The sequence below is a fragment of the Myotis lucifugus genome, unplaced genomic scaffold, assembly GCF_000147115.1.
Source record: "Myotis lucifugus unplaced genomic scaffold, Myoluc2.0 scaffold_80, whole genome shotgun sequence".
Classification (NCBI taxonomy): Eukaryota; Metazoa; Chordata; class Mammalia; order Chiroptera; family Vespertilionidae; genus Myotis; species Myotis lucifugus.
The window spans coordinates 1297478-1320997 of NW_005871128.1; the positions used below are offsets into that span (position 1 = coordinate 1297478).

The window sequence follows — 23520 nt, forward strand, 5'->3', positions numbered from 1 at the left end:
GGCATTCTGAAAAAGGCTAAAATTCTGAGAAACGTGTAAAAGATCTGAAGTTGTCAAGGATGGGAAAAGTGGAATTAGGCAGAACATAGAGGATTTTTAAAGCCAATGCAATCCTATGTATATAAAAAAGCCAGCAACCGTAACACCAGGACGACCAGAATGACCGGTTTCTATGACGCCCACTGCAGCCAGCGATCTGGCCTGATCTGGGGGTGGGGCTGGCTGGCCAACCTCCTGTGGCCCCTCCCCCCAGCTGGTCCCACCCCTGATCACACCCCCCACCCCAATAGGGGGCAGGGCCAGCCAGCCAATCTCCTGCAGCCCCTTCCCCCGGCTGGCCCTGCTCCCAATGGGCTCCCACCACCCCAATCAGTCCACAGCCCCTCTCCCCAGCCAGCCCCACCCCTGATTGGCCTCTCCCACCCCATTGAGGGTGGAGCAGCCAGCCAACCTCCCACAGCCCCTTCCCCGGCAGCTGACCCCCAATTGGCCCCCCCTTACCCCAGAATGGGGTGGGGCTGGCCTGCCCACAGCCCCTCCCCACATCCAGCCCCACCCCCAGTAAGCCTCCCCACCTCAATTGGGGGCAGGGCCCACTGGCCAATCACCTGTGGCCCCTCCCCCCAGCCAGCCCGGCCCTGATCAGGGTGGGCTGGCCAGCCAACCTCCCGCTGTCTCCTCCTCCCGACAGGCCTGGCCCCAATCCACCTATTAGAGCCAGGCTGGCCGGACTCCACCGGTGCATGAATTCGTGATAATATATAATGGTTGATATATGTTCTTATACATTTATTTAAAACCATGGAATGTACAACATCAAGAGTGAAACACAATGTAAACTATGAACTTTGGATGATTAGGATGTGCAATGTTGTTTCATCAGTTATAACAGATATATCACTCTGGTGGGGGTGTTAATAACAGACAGGCTATGGATATGTGGGGGCAAGGTATATTGGAAATCTCTGTACCTTCTCCAAAATTTTGATGTGATCTTAAAAGTATTCCAAAAAAATAAAGTCTTGAAAAAAAAAAAGTTGGGGGAGACTACAAATAGCTCACTAGTAGAAATTATACTAATTTGGATCTGAAATGCTACAAAAATATTTGTAACCCAGTAGTTTTTCAATGACCTCTTATACAGAGAAATGATCATTTTTTAGGTCAGATTCTTGATAGAATAGTAAGTAGGAAATATTCAGTGGAAATTATAAGCTTCATGGCAGGCATTAAGTTTGATAGGATTAGTTTGTGTCAGTTGGCTGAAAACCATGAAAGGGTTACAAAAATACACTGCAGCAAAATTCTTTCAGAGAAATACTACATTGAGCAACATAAGAAAAAATCAGTAAGAAAGGGGTCTTTTGGTGTTTTCATGGAAACACAGGGGAAATCATACTAGCAGAGAATTCTAATATTTCACCATTGCTGTGGTACTTACAGCAAGCTTTGTATTTCTCTTGATTCCAGTAACTATCCAGGGGGAAATTTGGGGAATCCTATTAAGTTTCAAGATGGCTTTAGTTGCCCAGAATCTTCTCTTTGCTGGGAGAGATGATTTTAAGCTCTCTTTATGAAACAGAACAGTCCCTTGTTAAGAGTGAGGTGATGCGTGAGGTGTGTATCATTCGGTAGTAGGTGCAGTCCTGCTCTAATACACCATGGCCCCTTGTTGTAGACTAGGTATTCCAGGTTCTACTGCTAACACTCAAGGACTGACTGGAAGCAGTGGGAAACAGGGAGTGATGCCGGGTATCCGTCTCTCTGAAAGTCATGGACAATAATCTTCTACGCAGCACAACTTAACAAATCCTACACTTGAAGGAATAGTCACCTCCTAATAGATTCTGCTTCTCTATTAACAGTGTCCAATCTAATCACCTCCTCAGTTGATCCTCTTCTCCATAGGCTGAGGAGACAACTACAGAGTAACCACAAGATCTGAGTCAGATGGAAAAGACCAGATCTATTCATTACCTCATTCAATATTACCTGTTTGTTTGTTTTTTAATATATTTTTATTGACTTCAGAGAGGAAAGGAGAGGGGGAGAGAGAGAGAAACATCAATGATGAGAGAGAATCATTGATCAGCTGCCTCCTGCATGCCTCCTACTGGGGATCGAGCCCATAACCCAGGCATGTGCTCTTGACCAGAATCAAACCTGGGACCCTCAGTCCACAGGCCAATGCTCTATCCTCTGAGCCAAACCAGCCAGGGCTCAATATTACTTGTTTATGGAAAGTTGCAAATCCAAAAAAATATTGACACACTGGTAAAACTAGTATCTCCAAATTCTCACATTATTTATTACTCACTTTCTGTAGCATTTTCCCAAATGGAATAAACAGTGTCAATGGTCAATAAGCCAATAACTTAAATTTAAGTAGTTTTTTTCTTTAATTATAATATTCTGAAACTGATGGCTTTTGCACCTAAGAGGATACTTTTGTCCTACTGAATATTTTAAAACATATTACAGAATGCCCAGCCAGTTTTTAAGGTTATTTTGTTAAGTTTAATATTCTTTGAACATTTGCTAATTCTCTATAATTTATAGGTTCCTTTTCTTCTAAATATAATACAATGCAACCTTTAGATTTATGAACGATGTACTATAACACTTTGGCAAATGCTCAAAAATCTTTAAAATCTCACAAATATAACAAGTCTTAGATGAATAATTAAAATGACATTTTTATATCTTTAATAATTATACAAATATAAGACCATTAACATTTATTAGGCTAGTTGCTGAATAATCATCATGATTTTTTAAAAATTATATATATAATTTATTTTTTTCTTGCACTTACAGCAGTAGCTGGCTTCTTTTTCTGAGTGATTATTTTTTTAATATATTTTTTATTGTTGATAGTATTACAGATATCTCCCATTCCCCCTTTTTTCCACCCTCTTCCAAGTCCCTCCCATCCCCCCAAGTCCGAGTGATTATTTTTTATGAGCACAGAAAAGGTTCTGCACAGGAAATGCCAGGAAAAAAACAGAAGCCAATAGAGATGTGGGTTGTGGGTGCTTGATGGTCAGACAGGCTCCTTCACTCACAGTCACACATTCCCACCTTCCAATCAATTAGCGCCTGTCATCCAAATCTGTGATGTGGCAAAATTTCCACTTCTACCTGTCATGGATCTCTGAGGTCCTTTTGTCATTTCTATGTGCAAATATAAAACAGACTCATTCTCTACCAAAGAAAGCTTCCAGCATCACTCTGACCACAAGATGCCCACAGGAAGAGTGAATGACCAAGCACCTGACAACAGAAGAAATTCACATCATCTCACTTTACTTCATTCTCAACATTCATAACCCCTCCTAGGTTCATTTTTCAAATGATTAACAATCTGGTTAATTTGAACTAATATCAAAATCTAAATGGAAAAGGCACCCAGAAGAGCACTCCTGGAAGTGAAAAGCAGCAACAAAACTCTTCATTTATAATCTCTTATGATATGAAGAAATTTTATATCCCCCCAAGAAAATCAAGCAAATTGAATGCTAGTGTGTATAATACACCAATAAATATAGTCATCAAACAGTACATATTAAATCACTGATTGTCAAGGGTCCATTCAGGGGATTCTACTGCTGGATCAGACATACTACGAGTAGCAGCATAGTCTCTCACACAGTGCCCCGTAACAGAGAAGGCACTGCACTTTGGCTAACTGTAGGCACCGGAGGGCAGTCTTTCAGTGAACTGTTTTGAATAGATTATTACTATCTAAAAGTAGAGAGAAACACTAGCAATGACTCTGTAATTTGAACCATACTATGTCTAGCTCTTTCACCCACATTGATTAGAATTCATGAATAATAAATCACTAAACCTTGTTGAACATTTTACACTTCTAATTTCTTGATTGGCTAAATATAGGCCTGGCACAGCAGCTGTGAAAGGTCAACTATGATCAAGACCATAACAATTCTACCCCCAATTTAGCAATAGTATTGAGGGGCCTTGGGTGCTTGGCATATTGGCAGGGAAGTAATGGCGGCTGGTAAGAGAAAGGGATTGGTTTGGGAAAGAGGTTTGAATACACTCTAAGTAACACCAAGAAATTCCCAGGAGTTATCAACCAATCTAAGCCTACTCTGATAGAGTTTAGCCCTTTAAGATTATATTTATAAAGTGAAATTAGAGAGTTTTCCAGTTCAAATTAAACATATGTGTTATTTTTTCCAGTTGAGGATATGATTTTCTCTATCAGTGGAAAGTTTCAAGACAATATAAGGATAGTAATCACTCAAAGACTGCCAGATTATAAATTAAAACATTTTGCCTGAAAAAAGTTTGCAATGTTTCCATTGTACCTTTTTCATGCTTAATAAGAAATATGATTTTTTTCCCAAAACATGTGTAATATTATTTTTGGCAGATATTTTTTTTTAATTGGAAAGCACTGCATGGAATGTTTTTTGGACAGTTTTAGATATGGTTATTTGTTGTGACTGCCTTTCTAATAAGGTAAAAATATTAAGAGTGATCCATGTAATACCGGGTGCCTCTCTCTCTTTTACTCTGTCCTTTCTCTAGACCGTGTCCGTGTCTGTGTCTGTCCTCACACTGAGCTGCATTGCCCTGGATCGCTGGTATGCCATCTGTCATCCTTTGATGTTTAAGAGCACAGCCAAGCGGGCCCGGAACAGCATCATCATCATCTGGATTGTCTCCTGCATTATCATGATCCCTCAGGCCATCGTCATGGAGTGCAGGACCATGCTCCCCGGGTTGGCCAATAAAACCACCCTCTTCACAGTGTGTGAAGAGCAGTGGGCAGGTACGTGCACCATGGCCCGCAGCTGACATTTCTGTGACAGCTGCACACTGGTAGTGCCCGCGGCACAGCCACTGGAAGGCTGGCCTTGTGTATGTTATGGCCATTTGTCCATAGTTTTGTAAAAGCATGAAAACCAAGTGGAAACCTAAAGTCGTTTCACAGAATAACTGCCCCTGTCCTGGTCCTTTAGAAATGCTATGTATTGTTATCTAGTTTTCAGATAGAATGGAAGGAGGAGTTTATTCTGCAATTCAGATCTGGTTATGTTACCTTTTCTTAAATTCTCTAAAATGAAAAGGACTCATTTATATGAATTGAAATATGCATTCTGGAATTATTCATATTTTATAAGATGGCACAGGATTATCTGGCCTCAAGTGTCAAGTTCCCCAATGGGCTTCAAATATGACTGGATTTTTCATTTGAAAACCATGTGCTAACTGGACACCCGACTGGAGTTGAGTATGTGGACCAATGCTGTTCTCTGTGTCAAAATATCTAAGTTTGCTTTTTCTGTTCATAACATATTAAACCAATACAATTTATCTCTGGCACAATTATGACATAATTTAGGAATTATATGAAATATGAATCCTTTTCCCTCCTATCTGATATATAAGGTAGTTCATTTTAAATAAGCAGAAGCTTAGAGGTTTATGCTCCTTGGTCCAAAACTCTCAGTGACAGTCTAAGGCTTTCCTGTAACAGTGGAAACACTTTAATCAGTGCCGGGTGGTGACACAAATCTGAACCCATCAAAGAATGACTGGAAATTTTAAAAATCCTGCATTTTAGCATAGCATGCACTAGTTCCAAAATTATTGCATGAAATTTGAGGGGGAAAAAATCTGTCCTCTTCTGAATAAGTGTATAACAATGGCTCGTAATTACGGAATTTAAACATTAGGAAAACACTGTTTATTAGAAAGCTATACATGTATGCCTATTAGAAAGATGTACCCCAAAACAAGCAGTGCACCCATGGGATAGCTTATGAATATGATATTTTCAAGTATTTGAATTAATTTATGTTAATTCCTACCTGGGTACTTTATTGGAACACTGAAAAGAGAAAAAGTCAACAACTGAGAAATTAGGCACATGCTTTCCCTATTGCACGATAAAGTTTAAAAGTCGCTAGGATTATGTTGTACATTTTCTAAAGTCCTATGATAGCTATATTTCACAATTTGCTTTTTCTATTACCCCAATTATTACATATCATTTTTGTTGCTGAGATTTACTCTTCTAACATTTGGACAAAAGTTTACAGAGGGGCTAACATTTCAGCAATGCGTTAAGTTGAGCAGGATTTCTTCAGACAGGGAAGAGGTAAAAGGATGTTCCAGGAAGCAAGAAAACCTACACAATGGGCAGAAGAAAGGAAGAGGGTCCCAACTGACAGTTTCGGGAATGTAGGGCTATGTAGATTTATGAATGAATTGTATTTGGATAGAAAGTGGGTTGGGGCCCATTGTGATGTGTCTCTTATGCAATTGCTTTATAACGAGTTACATTTGCAAACATCCTAAAAATCTCTTGGTCAGAATTCTTTAATTAATTCATGATGAAACTGAACCATAAATTCTTTGGTCAGTATTATGAAGCAAACAAATAAATGTAAATCTAAGCTTTCAGTTCAAAGTTGATATTTTTTAATTTTATGGAAATGGTAATTAGATAAAACACCCACTCACTATTCATTATGTGTCAATTAGATAAAACACCCACTTACTATTCAAATATTTAATAGTATTTTTACTAAAGTATTTTAGGAGTTTCATTTATAAGTTAATAGGCAGTTTTTATAAACTTTTCCTTATGTATATTGCCCTGAATAATCAGATAATGTTAATTCCCATTAACAAACAGTATGCAAAGGCAGTGAATTTTGACAGTTGTTACAATGAAGTAAATAGCCACATCATCTTCTAACTATGTTTGAGCAATACATATATAAAACTCATTTCAACCTTGAGTATTTTTATTATCTAGCTCTAGCAAGGACATTTTCAAAAATATTTTTTTAAAAAGCAATTATTGTTGAGTTCCTAAAAATCTAAACTCAGCCTTCAGAAGTCATTTAGGAAAATTACTTAAAAGTGATTTTATAGCCCTAACCGGTTTGGCTCAGTGGATAGTGTCAGCCTGCGGACTGAAGGGTCCCGGGTTCGATTCCAGTCAAGGGCATGTATCTTGGTTGTGGGCACATCCCCAGTGGGAGGTGTGCAGGAGGCAGCTGATCGATGTTTCTCTCTCATCGGTGTTTCTGATTCTCTATCCCTCTCCCTTCCTCTCTGTAAAAATCAATAAAATATATTTTTTTTAAAAGTGATTTTATATAAACCCATAATTACTTAAAATTATTATAAAGGCTAAAATTAAGTGGCTCCAAATTGAATTTGATCATCTTCAAAAGCAAACAATAAAATCTAAAAAATTAGCTCTTTCAAATCCTATATAATAAAAGCCTAATATGCTAAGTGTTCGATCATCCGGTTGGCCATTCAACCAATCAAAGCATAATATGCTAATGGTATGCTAAGGCTGCTCAACCGCTTGGTATGACGTGCACTGACCACCAGGGGGCACATGCTCTGACCGGTAGATTAGCTTGCTGCTGGGGTCCGGCCAATTGGAACTGGCAAGATGGACCAGACACGCCCTGGAGCCCTCCCACAGTCCCTCCCCAGCTGGCCAACCTCCTGTGTCCCTCCCCAGCCCTGATCGTGCACCAGTGGGGTCCCTCAGCCTGGCCTGCGCCCTCACGCAATCCAGGACCCCTCAGGGGATGTCGGAAAGATGGTTTCGGCCCGATCCCGCAGGCCAGGCCCAGGGACTGGTCCACGAATTTGGTAATATTTTCAGTATGACAGAGTTCTCAGTTATTTTGCACAATGAATGAGACAGACAGTATTAAATGAAATTATTAATCACAATTTTTCAAGAAGAATCTGAAAGAATCCAAAGTAGGTTTTTATTTTGCTCATTAGACATTTAGTTTATGATACTTTTACATAGCATGAACTTTGCTAATTTCGGCTATTTATAAGTCCATATTCAACTTAAAATGTTATAACTCAGATATATGTATGATACTTACAACCTTAAAAACATCATAGGAATTATATTTTACATTGTCAGCTCTCTAAAGTTTAAACATTTTAAAAATCCGAAGGCCATTTTGCACAATTTTAAAAAATGTGTTGTGAACTGTTTTTTCTCTTTATCCTAAGTTATATCAGTTATGTAGTTATAAAAGCAGACAGTGATATCATAATTGTTTTACAACCAATATTGCAGTGTGAAAAGAGACAATAAACAATGTGGTCTCTTGATTCATATCTATCAAATAACCTTTGGAAAAGTCTGGAAAATGCTGTCTCATTCATTGTGCAAAATAACTGAGAACTCTGTCAAACTGAAAATATTACCAGAAAGATGTGATATTTTATGGAAGTCATTATAGTCATCATTTCCTGTGGCTTGATGAGAAGAAGAAAAAACAACCACAAACCAGAACTTTTGGTAGGCACACTTGACACTCAAAAACAAAATGTATTAATATTTATTTTAATGATCTTAAAATATGTATTTGTATACGTTCATTGTTTGCTTCAGTAACATCAATTCACATTTCTAAAACTTAAAAATTCTTCCAGAATTATACCCATACGTTTTTGATTGATTGGTTTATAAATGCATCGTTTCACAGGATGAATCTATTGGGAGGAAAGCAACTTTCTTTTTGTACTCAGTGATATGATTGTCTCATTATTCAATCATCCAGTGTTTAATGAGCAGGCACTATTTGTCAAACATAGTTCTGGACACTAGGAATATATAATTCTCTCCTTTTGGATTTTATTGCCAAATTGCTCTTTAATGGTCTGAAAAAACATAATAGTGGATCTTTTCTTTACAGCCAAATCCATGATGGCATCTGGTTTTTATGAGATTTTGAAAATCTATAAATATGTATGTATGTGTATTAATAGGAATATTTATTAAAATATTTATTAGGGAGAAGATACTAAAATATATTAAAGATTCAGGTAAACATTAATGGATCCATAAACTTTGATAAGGTGGTTCAAATTAAATATTTGGGAAATTATTTTTAATTTACTTGCCATTAAATCCCTGATAGGAGTACTATGAAGTAGAAAACATTTGCAGTTTTTAGATAATTAGATTAACATGTTGGCTCACAAATGGACCTTAACTCATCTGAAAGAAATTAAGTTCTCCTTAGCCAGTCTGGCTCAGTGGTTAGAGTGTCCGCCCTCAGACTACAGGGTCCCAGGTTCAATTCTCAATTGCAACCAATCAATGTTTCTGTCTCTCCCCCTCCCTTCTACTCTCTCTAAAAAAAAAGAAATTAAGTTTTGTCTAATATATGATATTATTCTTTAAGCTCTGATTTTAAAGCTGAAATAAATATCCACGTTTGCTCCTTATTTATTGTTTTAATATGTATGCAAGAATTTATTCAGATATGCCTATTCATCAGTTGAGTAGAAACACCAATTTTTAATGGTCGTCAATCTTCAAAATGCTGTTTTCTAACTTAGATTATTCTTTAGTGGGACAAGTTTCATGTAGCTACATTCTAGGTTATATATAAATGTTTTAAAATACATTTAAGACATTGCTTGTCAAGTGCAGAGAGACTACAAAGACAATTTCAACACAGACAACTTAACATTTCCATGGTATTTCTGGGTTTCCGATCAGCTTAGACTCTAAGCATGAAATGAGGAATTTAAGATTATCATGTTACCCCAATTATGTATAATAATATCTTTATTAAAACAAACTATCCCAGCCTGAAAGTATAATTTTGCTTGATCAACTTTTCTGTGTGGGTGTTCATTAGCATAATATGCATTTACCAGCCAATTACATCTTTTCCCAAGTATTTATATAAATATACCGACCTCTGAATGAGCTTTCTCTCCCATCTGTTTAAAACTTCAGACTGTTATCACAGTGATGGGAACCATAGCTATAGTAAAAAAAAAAAAAAAAGCCTATTAAAATCTACCTTCCTCCACTTACTCAATTCATTTAGTCTGAGGCAGACATCAAGGCTTCCAGGTATGCAAGCTTCAAAGCTATATCTTTATGTGGGGAGCTCATGGGACACCTTCTTTAAAACAAACAAAAGTTCAAAGCCACTTAGGTGCCTGGAAAGTGCTGAGGTCACTGTTCTTTGAAACTGGCTCACCAAATGCTGCTGGGGCTGTGGCGCTTCAAAGGGAATGGCTGTTTGTTATTCCTCCAGTCGGGCTGCTTGGGTTCTATCACTTTTTATGGAACTGGCCTGTTTTACAGGATAAGCTTGAAAGGGAGTTAGAAACTGATGAGCTAGGTGTCAGCCGCTTGGGCCACAGAGAAGCTAAAAATGACTCATTGCGCTCTTAGACCCCTTAACTGCACACACCCCCTGCTGTCTCCTCTGAAGATTATGGTAGGGAAATATTTCTATCAGAGAAAAAAGACTGAGACTTAGAAGGAAGAATAAGGAGAATATTAAACTCAACCAACTCTAGAAGATAAGGCTATGAAATCAAGTGGAGGATATTCAACTCAAAGCTTTGTCTAAAATATATTCAGTAAGAATTGAATGATTGTTCAGTAAATGTTATCATTAGGATGGTGATCATCACAATTATTATTTGTTGATCCTGACTATAAATTGCCCTTACCACATTTGATGGCATACCTGAGTCTTCATGCTTCTATACAATATGCCCATTTTGAAGTAATGAAAATTTTAAAAAATGCACGGAGGTGATAGAATTATCCCTCAATGATAGTATGGAACCAACCCCATTGTCAATATCAAAGACAAAATGACTTGTGTAATTTTTAGAAATGAATTTAAAAAAAAACCTTTGTTTTGTTAGCTTTTAGTTAGAATTATTTCTAATTTTTGCATTTAATATCTATGGGATCTATGCAGAATATTTTTCTGGTTTTTGTTTTATATTTAAGTAAAAGTGACTGGATCACTGTAATATATTCAATTACTACTGTAAGAAAAATATCCTTTAAAGCATTTAAAAAATCAGTAATATATTTATTTTAGGAAAGCAAAATAATCTCTATATATAAAAGCCTAATATGCAAAGTGTCCCCTCAGGAGTTCGACCAAACAGGAGTTCGATCACTCACTATGATGTGTACTGACCACCAGGGGGCGGCATTAAACAAAGAAAGGCCCCAGCCGGCAGCCACTAGGGACCCTACCCATGCATGAATTTCGTGCACTGGGCCTCTAGTAATAACAACAACAATAATAATAATAATAATAATGATGATGATGATGATGATGATGTTAAGCCATAAAGCCAGTCATTAATTTATTAACTGTTTGTTTAATAAATGCCTAATTTGTGATAAGATTTACTTGTGTTCATAGAATTAATGATAAGTAAGAAATAGTTATACTTCTACAGATGCTTGTGACTAATAAGTGAGATGGATGTAAAAAAGACAATACCCATGTCGTTTTAAAAACTAACTTTGCCTGGCCAGCATGGCTCAGGGGTTGAGTGTTGACCTATGAACCAGGAGGTCACAGTTCAATTTAAGGCCAAGGTACCTGGTGGGGGTCGTGCAGGAGGCAGCCTATGGATTATTCTCTCTGATCATTGATGTTTCTATCTCTCTCTCCCTCTCCCTTCATGACTGAAATCAATAAAATGTATTTTTAAAAAACTTATAAAAAATACTAACTTTAAAAATCCCTTAAAAATCTCATTTTTATTAAAAGTACATGCATACATACATATGTACACAGCATACTTAATTAATTTTGCATGTGTTCTAGTAAATTAACAAAAAGAATTATCAAATGTTTGCTGTATTTATTTTTCCAATTTTTTCCACATTTGAAGGTACAGTTTATATTTTAATAAGGAGGAATCAACTGAGTTTATATTCTCTTGCTATTTTAACAAAAGCATTGGTAATTAGGTTTTGATTGAGTCATGTCCCTTCTTATTAATGTGAGTGTAGGACAATCCAATTTAATTTTTATTAATTAACCCCATGTAATCAAAACAAATAAGGGCTTTCGATAAATGAACACTTGACTGGATAGACTCTGACAGCACAAATTAAGAAATAGCTCATTGTTATTCCTCTCTGGGTCATTAAATGAAATTAAGACTTCACATTTTGTACGTACATAGACTGAATAAATGTGAGTAGTTAATGTAAATTATTTTTCCCCTTTGTGTATAGATGTGCCAGTGACACTATATAGAAGGTAAATCTCAACAATAACAAAGTTACCTTTAAAAATATCTATGAATTGTAAGATTTTATTATTTTGACTTTCATTCCAGGTGAAATTTACCCCAAGATGTATCACATCTGTTTCTTTCTGGTGACATACATGGCACCTCTGTGTCTCATGGTGTTGGCCTATCTGCAGATATTTCGTAAACTCTGGTGCCGACAGGTATGTATTTCAAACAATGCCCTTGTGTTTTCTTCAGGATGTGCTTAAAAACAAAATTCAAGAGAGGATGCTTAGCAAAGGATTGTGCATTTTCCTAAAACGCTGAGGCTCACTGGCCCTGGCAATATGTCCAGGCATTTCTTTAGAGTGATAGTTATGGAATGTATTTTATGAACTGCCTTAATGACTTTAAATTTAAACCTCTGTGATTAATTGATTTGATTTTTGTCTAGGACTGATATTATAAATTTTACTTTTTATGAGAAATAACAAATTAAAATTCCATTAAACTTTCCTGATGCATTTTTATTATATAGGTTAAATATCCAACTTCAAAGATTTTTTTTTAGAACAATAGAAGATTCAAGCAGAACTCAGTGTTTTAGAAACTGTTGATAGTGCTGATTTGGGAATACTGAAATTGTTAGATAATGTTGCTTTTTCCTGTTTATGTAGTAAATCATCATTCATCAAACATTTATTGTATTTTTTGTATGCATATCTGATTAAAAGCTAAATGTCTATGTCATTGATGAATTCCTAGCCTACAGAAGGGAGACAGTCAGACACAGAATGAAAATTACCTTAATAAATGTAAGCACAGGGAATCAGAGGAAGACTTAGTGGAGGGGACTCTATGTCAAAGCAGGTAGCATTTAGGCTAAACCTTGATTTGTAGGATATCACCAAACAACACATGTAGTGGTTTATAAAGGCACAGACCAAGGGTAAAGCTCAGCCTCTTCTATTTGTAAATTGTATATTTAAGTGACTTTACTTACAATATCTCTGCCTCTAAATTAATTGCCAGTACTTTGAGCTTACCTGGCTTGTGAAAAGCCATTCCTTCCGTCTGTTTGCTCTGACACATTTTACCCAACGGAAAGAATTTGTTGGGCCACTTTAATTCATTAAAATAATTTCACAAACCTTTTATTTGGTTTTTGTCTGAGGATGAGTCTTAATTTGAATCTTCTTCATCCTCTGTTATCCAAAGCAATTTTCAAGTTCATCTTTTAGTGGTTGGATATGAGCAACAGCTGCATTTTTCAGCCCTGTATGTCTCATAATTCCAAATGTTCTATTCCTCTATGTTTGCAAAGAAGTCCTTTCTTTTATGATCCCATAAATGCAACCAGTATCAACACTTATTAGCATTCTGTTCCCTGACCTTTTTAACTAAAGTAACAAATGCATGCCACTGTAAAACGTAGGTGGTGATTTTCCAGATCCTAATGATGGTTTCCTCAACACTCTCCACTGACCACAAAGCCAATGCCACATATCTTAGGCTGTTTGTTACTGTTATATCCCACTTCTTGATAGCTATTATCATACTAGTCAGTTTTTATTTGTTTTTTAAGAGACCCATCACCACAAAGCATAAGGATTCTTTTTTTTTTTAATCCTCATCCAAGGATATTTTTTCATTGATTTTAGAGATAAAGGAAGGGGTGGGAGGAGGGAGAGAGAAAGAAGCATCAACATGAGAGAGAAACATAAATTGATTGCCTCCCATATGCGCCCCAACCAGGATGGAACCTACAACCTAGCTATGTGCCCTGACCAGGAATCAAACCCGAAACCTTTTTGGCGTATGAGACGATGCTCTAACCAAGTGAGCAGCCCAGCCGGGGCATATTAGTCAGTTTTTGCTAGGTTATTCAGCTATAGAAAAACAACTCCAAGTATGTGGCTTGTAATAGTAGTTTGTCTCACTCATGTTCCATGCCAGTGGTGAGGATGGGCAGAAACTATGCTCCACATGTCCACACAATCGGAAGGACCGTCACTTCCTGGAACATGCCATTCTGGGACTGAGGGAAAGGGCTAGAAAGCTGGAAGAAATATGTAATGTCTCTTAGAATTCTGCTTTGAACTGGCATATGTTATGTCTCCCCAGTTTTCAGTAGTCAAAACAAGTCATGTGGTTAAGCTTGACCATGAAGAAGGGAAGTGCCCTTTACTCACAAAGGGCAATGGGGATCTTCTTAGAAGCTGGGGAGTGAATAACTCCCCATAGACTCATAGACTCAAGGCCCAGACTATATGAGTTTCAATCCTGACTCTACAACTTAATCCTGACTCTACAACTTAATCGATAGATGATTTTTGTTAACTACATACTTCATCTTTAAATATATGTCTTTATTCATTTCAGAGAGGAAGGGAGAAGGAGAGAGAGATAGAAACATCAATGAGAGAGAATCATTGACCAGCTGCCTCATGCACACCCCCTACTGGGGATTGAGCCTGCAACCCAGGCATGTGCCCTTGGTCGGAATCGAACCTGAAACCCTTCAGTCCACAGGCCGACGCTCTATCCACTAAGCCAAGCCAGCTAGGGCTCTTTCATCATCTTCAAAGTGTGGTTATATAGCATCTACATCACAGTGTTGCTATATTTAATAGATTAATTAATTCAAGTGCCTCCTATATGGAAAGTGTTCAATAAATAAAATACTTAAATAGTATATGCTATTATGCAGACTTTTAACTAATTTTGTGTGTATTTCTAAAATAACAAGCATAGGTTGAATTAATGTACTATATGACTACTTTCTTCACTAGATTTCTTTTTGTAGCACTTTTCACTAACATTATAATGACTTTTTTTATTTGCCTATCTTCCTTACTCTACTAAGTTGAAGACAGTACACTTTCACCTTCATCTTGTATCCTTCCATTAGTACATGCTTAGCCCATATCAGTTGCTCAGTAAATAGTTTATGAGAAAAAAAAGTGAGTAAAAGAATATATGCTAAAAGAAAATGGTTAGCTACAGGAAAACAAGGGGAATCCATTGCCCAGTTATTCATTAAAAGAAAAGGTTCCGAGGAAAATTAGAATTTGAAAATATTCTTGAAGAAGAATAAATTTTATTGAGCATGTAAGAATAAAAATATTTTAGATTTAGACTGAGATTTAGATATTCAGTGTTGAGCATTTTCTAGTTCTATCTTTTTACTGGTTAATGTGCATTACACATAATAAGTGCTTATGGTTTATTCATTTATTTACAGATTGACCTAACTTTAAAACTACTTGGGGATACCTGAATCTATCTTCTTCATAGTTGCAACCCCAACAATTAACCTGGTACCTTGCCTAAAGAACGTATTCAAAAAATGTCTGTTGAATAATTAGATAACTACCAAACCTAGCCAATTTACTTCTTGGTTGTTTAAATTTATAGTGCTCCATTTCTCAAGCTCTAAAATAAGTTCAAAATTGGATTACAAGTTTAGAAATAATCTACATTCTTTTGATGGGTTGTCCTGGTTAGTACAAGCCACATGATTCAGAAGATTCACAGTAAAACTCCTGGGCTGTGAAACTAAAGACATTTACAAAATATATCGGAATAGAATATGGCAAGTCCAGCTGAGTTCACTTTAGCAGCTAAAATAAAGTAAATTAACCCCAAGTGAGTGCCTATATAGAATTCTGCTTGAGCAGCTCTCAATGTCCAACTGTTAATGTCTATAAACAGAGTGGCAAGGCATGGAGTGCCATAGGCTAAACAAGTGGGCCATTAATGAATGCCTGTCCTATTTACTCATATTACAAAGATGCATGGAATCTGTTACATACTTTGGAATTAATAAGTGTAAGACTATTAGTGCCCAAAGTGTGTGTCCTTGTATGACTTTTTCAAGACCTTTAAGAATCATTAAAAGAATTATCCAATGCTTTGCTACAATCAATGACTTCAATTCTCTCTTTGACAGTGACTCAAAGAACTCACTCAGTCTCGAAATTCTATAGACTTTTTTCTAAAATTCCTCTTTTTAAAGACCTGCTTTATCTTAGTTTACTTGGCCCTGTGTGCATATAAGCATTCTTTCCAGTTCTAGCCCTCACCTATTATAATACTTTGATCTTAATCAACATGTGGACTCATGTTCATTTATCCTGCAAATATTTAAAAAGCACCTACTATGTGTCTGGTACTCTGTATGGAAATGGAGATGAAATATGATAAATATTTGAGTCTGAGACTAAATTTCAACATTCAAAGTTCCTTCCAATTATGAAAGACCTTCCTTCTCAACTTTTATCAGTCTCTTCTACTTCCCTTTATTCCTCAACACTCTTCTAAGAGAACTTAATTAATATTAGGTGATGTCAAGGCAATCTAGTATGAAGAAATAGACAGAAAATTGTAATTGCAGAGGCAGAATGAAAAGACACTAACTCAAGTCCACACATAGAAAAAAGAGCACCAGTAATGGTAACTATGAATGTAAATATAAAAGAGAGTATAAATATATTTTTGTTTGTAATTATTTTCTCTTAGTTGACTTTAAAAGATAATAGCATGAAGCAATAATTATAAAACTCTGAAGATTCAGCTTACAATGTATAAAGATGTAATTCAGCCCAGCTGGTGTTGCTCAGTGGTTTGACCTATGAGGAGGTCAGGGTTTAATTCCAGGTCAGGACACATGCCTGGGGGCATGCAGGAGGCAGCCAATCAATGATTCTCTCTCATCATTGGTGTTTTTTTCTCTCTCTCTCTCTCTTTGATCTCTGTCTCTCTCTCTCTCTCTCTCTCTCTCTCTCTCTCTCTCCCTCCCTCCCTCTCAGAAATCAATAAAAATGTATTTTAAAAAGTTGTAATTCAAAGAAAAGAAAGAATGAAACTATATTTGAGAAAAGTTTTTGCAAATTATTGAAAGTAAGTTAGAATTAATCTGTGGTATTTCTCTTTCTCTGTCTTTGCCTTATTTCACTTAGCATAATATACTCTAGGTCCATCCATGTTGTTGCAAATGGCAAGATTTCATTCTTTTTTTTATGACTGAATTATATTCTATTGTCCATATGTACCCAATTTTCTTTATCCATGTGTCTATTGATGAACACCTAGATTGCTTCCATATCTAAGCTATTGTAAATAATGTTTCAAGGAACATAGGGGTGCATATATCTTTTTGAATTAGTGTTTTGGATTTCTTCAGATAAATAACCAAGTGGAATTTCTGGGTTATAAGATAGTTTCATTTTTAATTTTTTGAGGAACCTCCATACTGTTTTCCATAGTGGCTGCACCAATTTACCGTCTCACAAACAATGCACTAGGGTTCTTATCCTCCCTAACACTTGTTTATTGATTTATTAGTGATAACCATTCAGACAGGTGTGAGGTGATATCTCACTGTGGTTTTGATTTGCATTTTTCTGATGATTAGTGATGTTGAGCATCTTTTCAGATGTCTGTTGGCTGTCTGTATGTCCTCTTTGGAGATATGTCGATTCATGTCTTCTGTCCATTTTTAAATCACTTGTTTGCTTGTCTTTTTGATGTTGACCTGTACGAGTTATTTATATATTTTGGGTATTAATCCCTTATCAGATATATCATTTACAAATATATTTTCCCATTTAGTGGGTTGCTTTTTTGTTTTATTGATAGTTTCTTTTTTGTTGCAAAAGCTTTTTAGTTTGATGTAGTCCCACTTGTTTATTTTTGCTACTGTTGAGTTTGCCCTAGGAGACATATCCAACACAGTATTACTAAGATCAATGTTAACTAGAATCTAAAAAGACAAAATAAATAAAACAAAAGTAAACTCATAGACACAGAGAACAAATTGATGGTCTCCAGATGGGAGGACGGTTTTGGGAATGAGTGAAAATGGTGAAAGCGATTAAGAAGTACAGATTGTCCGTTATAAAAATGTAAATGAGGATATGCAGCACAGGAAATATAGTCAATAATATTGTAATAACTATTTATCGCAATGATCATTTGGTAAAGATATGTAAACATAAATCACACGTCATACACCTGAGAATTAAATAATGTTGTATTTCAACTGTAATTGAAGAATAATATTTTAAGTCTTATTTTAAAAATGGTGAAATTTTAAGTTTTGTTATATAGGTTTAACCGCAATAATAAGAAAAGTAGATGAAAAAATGTTGGCATTAATCTAAACAGAAAGACTCAGTAAGATAATTAAATTGCTATACTAGAAAATGTCTACCTAACACAAATAAAGCAGAAATGGGAAAATAGAGGACCAAAATAGACATAATATATAGAGAGAATATATAAATGGCAGATGTAAATTATACCTTCTTAATAATTACATTAAATATAAATGAATAAAACACTCCAGAGATTGGTAGGATATGTGAAACAAGCAAAAAACCATGATCCAACTCTATGCTATCTATAAGGGACACAGCTCATGTTCAAAGACAAATAGGTTAAATGTAAAATATTGTAACCAAAAAGAAAGCTGGAGTAGCCATATTGAGACAAAAGAGACTTTAACAAAAATAATTGTGATAAAGAGGGACATTTCATAATGACAAGTCAGTGCATCAGGAAAACATAAAAATTTTAAACTTCTCTGCACATAACAACTGAAACCCACAGCACATGAAGTAAACAGTACAGAACTGGAGGGAGAAACTGACAATTCAACAATAATAGTTAAAAATGTTAATCCCCCTTTTTCAACAGTAGGTAGAAACACTAGTCTGAAGATCCATAAGGAAACAGAAGACTTAAACAAAACTACCAACCTAATGGACCTAGAAATATCTGCAAAAAATTGTTCAAAAATCAGAATACACATTCATCCCAGTAGCGCATGGAATCCCAAGAGCACATAGAATCCTCTCCAGGTCAGACCATATGATAGGCCATAAAGTGAGCCTAGAGTCACTTAAAGTGATTAAAATAATAAAAATGTACATTAATGAAATGATTGAAATAATAAAAAGTGCATTATTCTACTACCATGGATTTATACAAAAAATAAACCATAGAAATAAAATTAGGAAATTCAAAAATATATGGAAATTAAACATTACATTTTAAAATAACCAATCAGTAAAAGAAGAAATCACAAGAGAAATTAGAAAATACTTTGAAATGAATGAAAATAAAAACAATACACCAAAATTTATGAAATGCAGCCAAAGAAGTGTTTGGAAGGAAATTTACAGCTGTAATAATAATAAAAAATCTCAAATCAGTAACATAACATTCTATCTTCAGAGATTATAAATAGAAAAAAATATTAAAAACGAAAGCCAATAGCAGGAAGTAAATGATAAAGATTAGAGTGCAAATAAAGTATAATAAAACAATAAAACATTCAAAGTGGCACAGACAACAGTGTGGTGATTATGGAGGGGGCGGGGAGGTGGTGGAGGGTATAGGGATAAATTGTGATGGAAGGAGACTTGACTTGGGGTGATGAGCATGCAATACAATATACAGATGATGTATTATAGAATTGTACATCTGAAACCTACATAATTTTATTAACCAATGTCACCGCAATAAAGTCAATAGAAAGGAAATGAACATTTAAAAAAATAAAACTGATGGTTGCCAGAGGGGAGTGGGGAGGAGGGATGGGTGAAAAAGCTGGAGGGGAATACTAGTATAGTCAGCAATACTGTGATAGCTACACGGTAACAGCTGGTTACTAGACTTATTGTGGTGATCACATGGTAAGGTCTATAAATGTTGAATCACTATGTTGTGCACCTGAGACTGATACAATATTGTATAACAACTGCACCTAAATAAATAACTAAGCAGACTTTATTAAAAATAAAAACAAAACATTCAATAAAACGGAAAGTTCTTTTAAAAGATCAGAGATAATGACAAACCTTTAACTAAATTAGCCAAGAAACAAGAGGAGATGTTATCACGTCTTTTTGTATTTTTTCCTGGTGACAGGGACCAGAGCCATGCTCCCTGGGACAGAGCCCCTTCATGGGGACTGTTTCTGATGGTTGCAGAAGTCATCAGATGCAGACTGTTGAACCTCTCCTTCAGGGGAACACTCAATAATACAACTGCTAAGGTTCAAGTGATCTCTCAGAGATCATTTAGAAAACAGTTCAAGGCCATTTAGCAGATATTTATAGAGTTATTCATACTAAAGGTCTTCTGGAACTTTCCAATGCCATTATACTTTTAAATGTCTATTTAAAAAGAGACTCACAGCATAGGAAAGATTCTCAGCTCCTGCCTCCTGCCAACCAATGGTAAGAATTTTGAGGGGACCTATATGAAAAGGTTAGTCTTCATGACAGGATAGGTAGAATCAGAAGATAAATCATTATCTATTTTTTTTCTAATTGAGGGCAGGTTTCTATTAACTTCTTTTGCTTCTTTTTGAGAGAGAATAGTTATGGCCAAAAGGAGCATCATGTTCATTCATCTGTGTGAGCATCAAAGTAAAAGTCTCTTCTCAAATTAGAAATTATCTAACACACTTGGATCTTGTGATGTATAAAGCAACAAAACCCATCCAACATCCATTCGGAGAGGCCACAGGGACACATTGATCTGTCGGGGTTTGCAGCACAGACATAAAAGCAACAGCTGAATGATCTTAATAGAACTAAGATGGCCGTATGGTGTGCTTGCTGGCACATTTTCCTTTTTAAAAAAATTACACATGCTGAATTTTATTGTTTTGCTCACTAAACCCTATCAATCTCCATGAGCTTATAATTAAGAAAATATTATACTTGGAGGGACTCCCTGCTTTTATCAAGTAACTTTGAAAAGAAATGGAAAAGTACAAGTTGTATAACTGTCTTTACAAATTCCAGGTATCTGAAATGTTAATGTAAGACCACAAGGGATTCTCAGTGTTTTTGTGTGCATGTTAAAGTGCCAGACCATAAAACTGGTTTCAAGAAATTTCATAACAATACATAGTAAGCAACAAAGAATTTTTTTTCCTTCCTTCATTCAAAGGTTTGCATGGGCCAAACTTGAGAAGCCGAAAAACCTAAAAGCAAAAGGTAGCTAAGTCCTATCTCTCCAGCGGGCAGCAGATGGCAGTAGTGATACATGAAAAATCTATTCAGGTGGCTTGCAGTTACCTGCGTTTTTCCTTCTCTTTAAACTTTGGTATCTGAGCTGAACCAGGATTCCTAAGAAGATAATGGGGTTGTCATCCCTTTACTGTTTTAGCCAGTTTTCATTTCCCTCTTTTTTTTTAAATTAAGAGTTTGTTTTTATTTTGTCGCAGTGGTTCTCAACCTTCCTAATGCCGCGACCCTTTAATACAGTTCCTCATGTTGTGGTGACTCCCAACCATAAAATTATTTTCGTTGCTACTTCATAACTGTAATTTTGCTACTGTGATGAATCGTAATGTAAATATCTGATATGCAGGATGTATTTTCAGGGGGCGCGACCCACAGGTTGAGAACCGCTGATTTAGAGCAATTTTGGCTCACAGCAAAGTTGAGTAGAAGATACTGGGAATTCCTACTTGTCCCAGTTCCACTTAGGCACAGCTCCCCCATTATCAACACTGTTCAGAGGAGTGGTTACAATTGATGAACCTACACTGGCACATCATAACCACCCAAAGTCTATAGTTTACCTTATGGATCACTCTTGATGTTGTACATTCTATAGGTTTGGACACTGTATCCAAATACATTGTATAATATATAATGACATGTGTCCATTATTATGGTATTATACAGAGTATTTTCACTGTCTTAAAAATCCTCTATACTTGCCTATTCATCCCTTCCCCCTTTAGCCAATAACTGACTTTTTTAGTGTATTCATAGTTTTATCTTTTCCAAGGTGTATTGTAATTGTATCATATATGTAGCAATTTTAGATTGGCTTCTTTAAGTAATATGCATTTAACGTTTCTCTTTTTTATAGCTTGATAGCTGATTTCCTTTTTAAAAAATATATTTGTATTGATTTCAGAGAGGAAGGGAGAGGGAGAGATAGAAACCTCAATGATGAGAGAGAATCATTGATCGGCAGCCTTCTGCACGCCCCCTACTGGGAGTCGGGGGGGGTTTCAAGCCTGCAACCCGAGCATGTGCCCCTGGGCCCAAATCGAACCTGGGACCCTTCAGTCTGCAAGCCCATGCTCTATCCACTGAGCCAAACCAGCTAGGGCGATAGCTGATTTCTTTATAGCATTGAATAATATTCCATTGTCTGGATATATGACTTCTCTTTTAATAAAGAGATAGCTTTTCCATTTGTAGCTCTTTTTAGACCTTGACAAATGTGTGGTGTTTCCACATTTTTTTTTCCCATTTGAACTCCTATTTGGCACTTGGACGCATTATTCAAGAACATGCTCCATTCAAACATTCTAGGGAAACAGGCTCTTGAACCTCTCAGACCACGGGTGTCTGGGACACGCTCCTCCTTACTGTGTCGTATAATTACTTCTCCAAAGTGGAACTTTCCGAAGTCAGATAGCAATAGAGGGTCTCCACTTCTTTCAGATCCCTGGCACATCATCTGTGGTTCAGAGGAAATGGAAGCCCCTGCAGCCTGTTTCACAGCCTCGAGGGTCAGGACAGCAGACCAAGTCCAGGATTAGCGCCGTGGCTGCTGAAATAAAGCAGATCCGAGCCAGACGAAAAACAGCCCGGATGCTGATGGTGGTGCTTTTGGTGTTTGCAATTTGCTATCTACCAATTAGCATCCTCAACGTGCTAAAGAGGTAAAGTTTACCTATTATTTGAAAATAAAGTGACCTGTCATTTCTTGCTTCTTAAGAACTTCTTTTTTAAAGAGAAAAACGGAAGCCCTCTGCGTAGATAGCTTGTCAGGCTTGATAACTGTATTGCTGTTACCAGCAGGTAAGGCAAACATCCATTTGGCGTGCTCAGACTGTAAATGCTCTTGTCCATGCAAATTCTCTGTTGAATGGCAGACACAAAGCAGAGGTTCCCTGATCTCTTCAATCTAATTGCAGAAAAAAAGGTCTAATGCAAAAGAACTCATTTACAGCGGGGAGTTCTCTTTTGATCAGAACAAATGGATTTTCCAAAGTTTTCAAAGACATGGGGAATTGTGACAGAATTCCATCTCAAGTCTAAAAAAGAGATAAGAATGTTTTGTTAGCATTCTAGTTATGCTTAAAAGTATATTTGTGAGCACATGCACACAAAAATGAACTCATGACACATACTGTGTTTGAACGTTTAAACAGAAAGAAAGAAAATCCATTTCCTAAAGTCATTGAATCAAGCTCAGGGTGAATATTAATTTTTAAAAAATCAGTTCAAAATTTTTCAGCCAGAGAAAGTCTGTCATGTGTTACATTGCAGACGCATTTCAGTTAACACAATTGATCAACGCAAACACAGCCGATGCAGGAGCAATGAATGGTACACTTGAACTTCATGGCCAGCCAACTTTATTGGGAATCATCAGAACCGCTGCACGTAGACTGGTCCCAAAGTAATTCTAATTCTGTTT

At 36.4% G+C, this 23520-nt stretch overlaps 1 protein-coding gene across 1 annotated transcript in view; it reads left to right on the forward strand.

Annotated features, from left to right (window-relative positions):
- HCRTR2 (hypocretin receptor 2) overlaps positions 1-23520 on the forward strand; it is a gene marked incomplete at its 5' end in the record, with an annotated part of 93102 nt that overhangs the window by 66100 nt on the left and 3482 nt on the right. The window contains 3 exons of the mRNA XM_006090729.3: positions 4558-4801; positions 12160-12275; positions 22539-22759. Coding sequence (XP_006090791.1) covers positions 4558-4801; positions 12160-12275; positions 22539-22759 — 581 coding nt within the window. The remainder of the gene's footprint in view (positions 1-4557; positions 4802-12159; positions 12276-22538; positions 22760-23520) is intronic.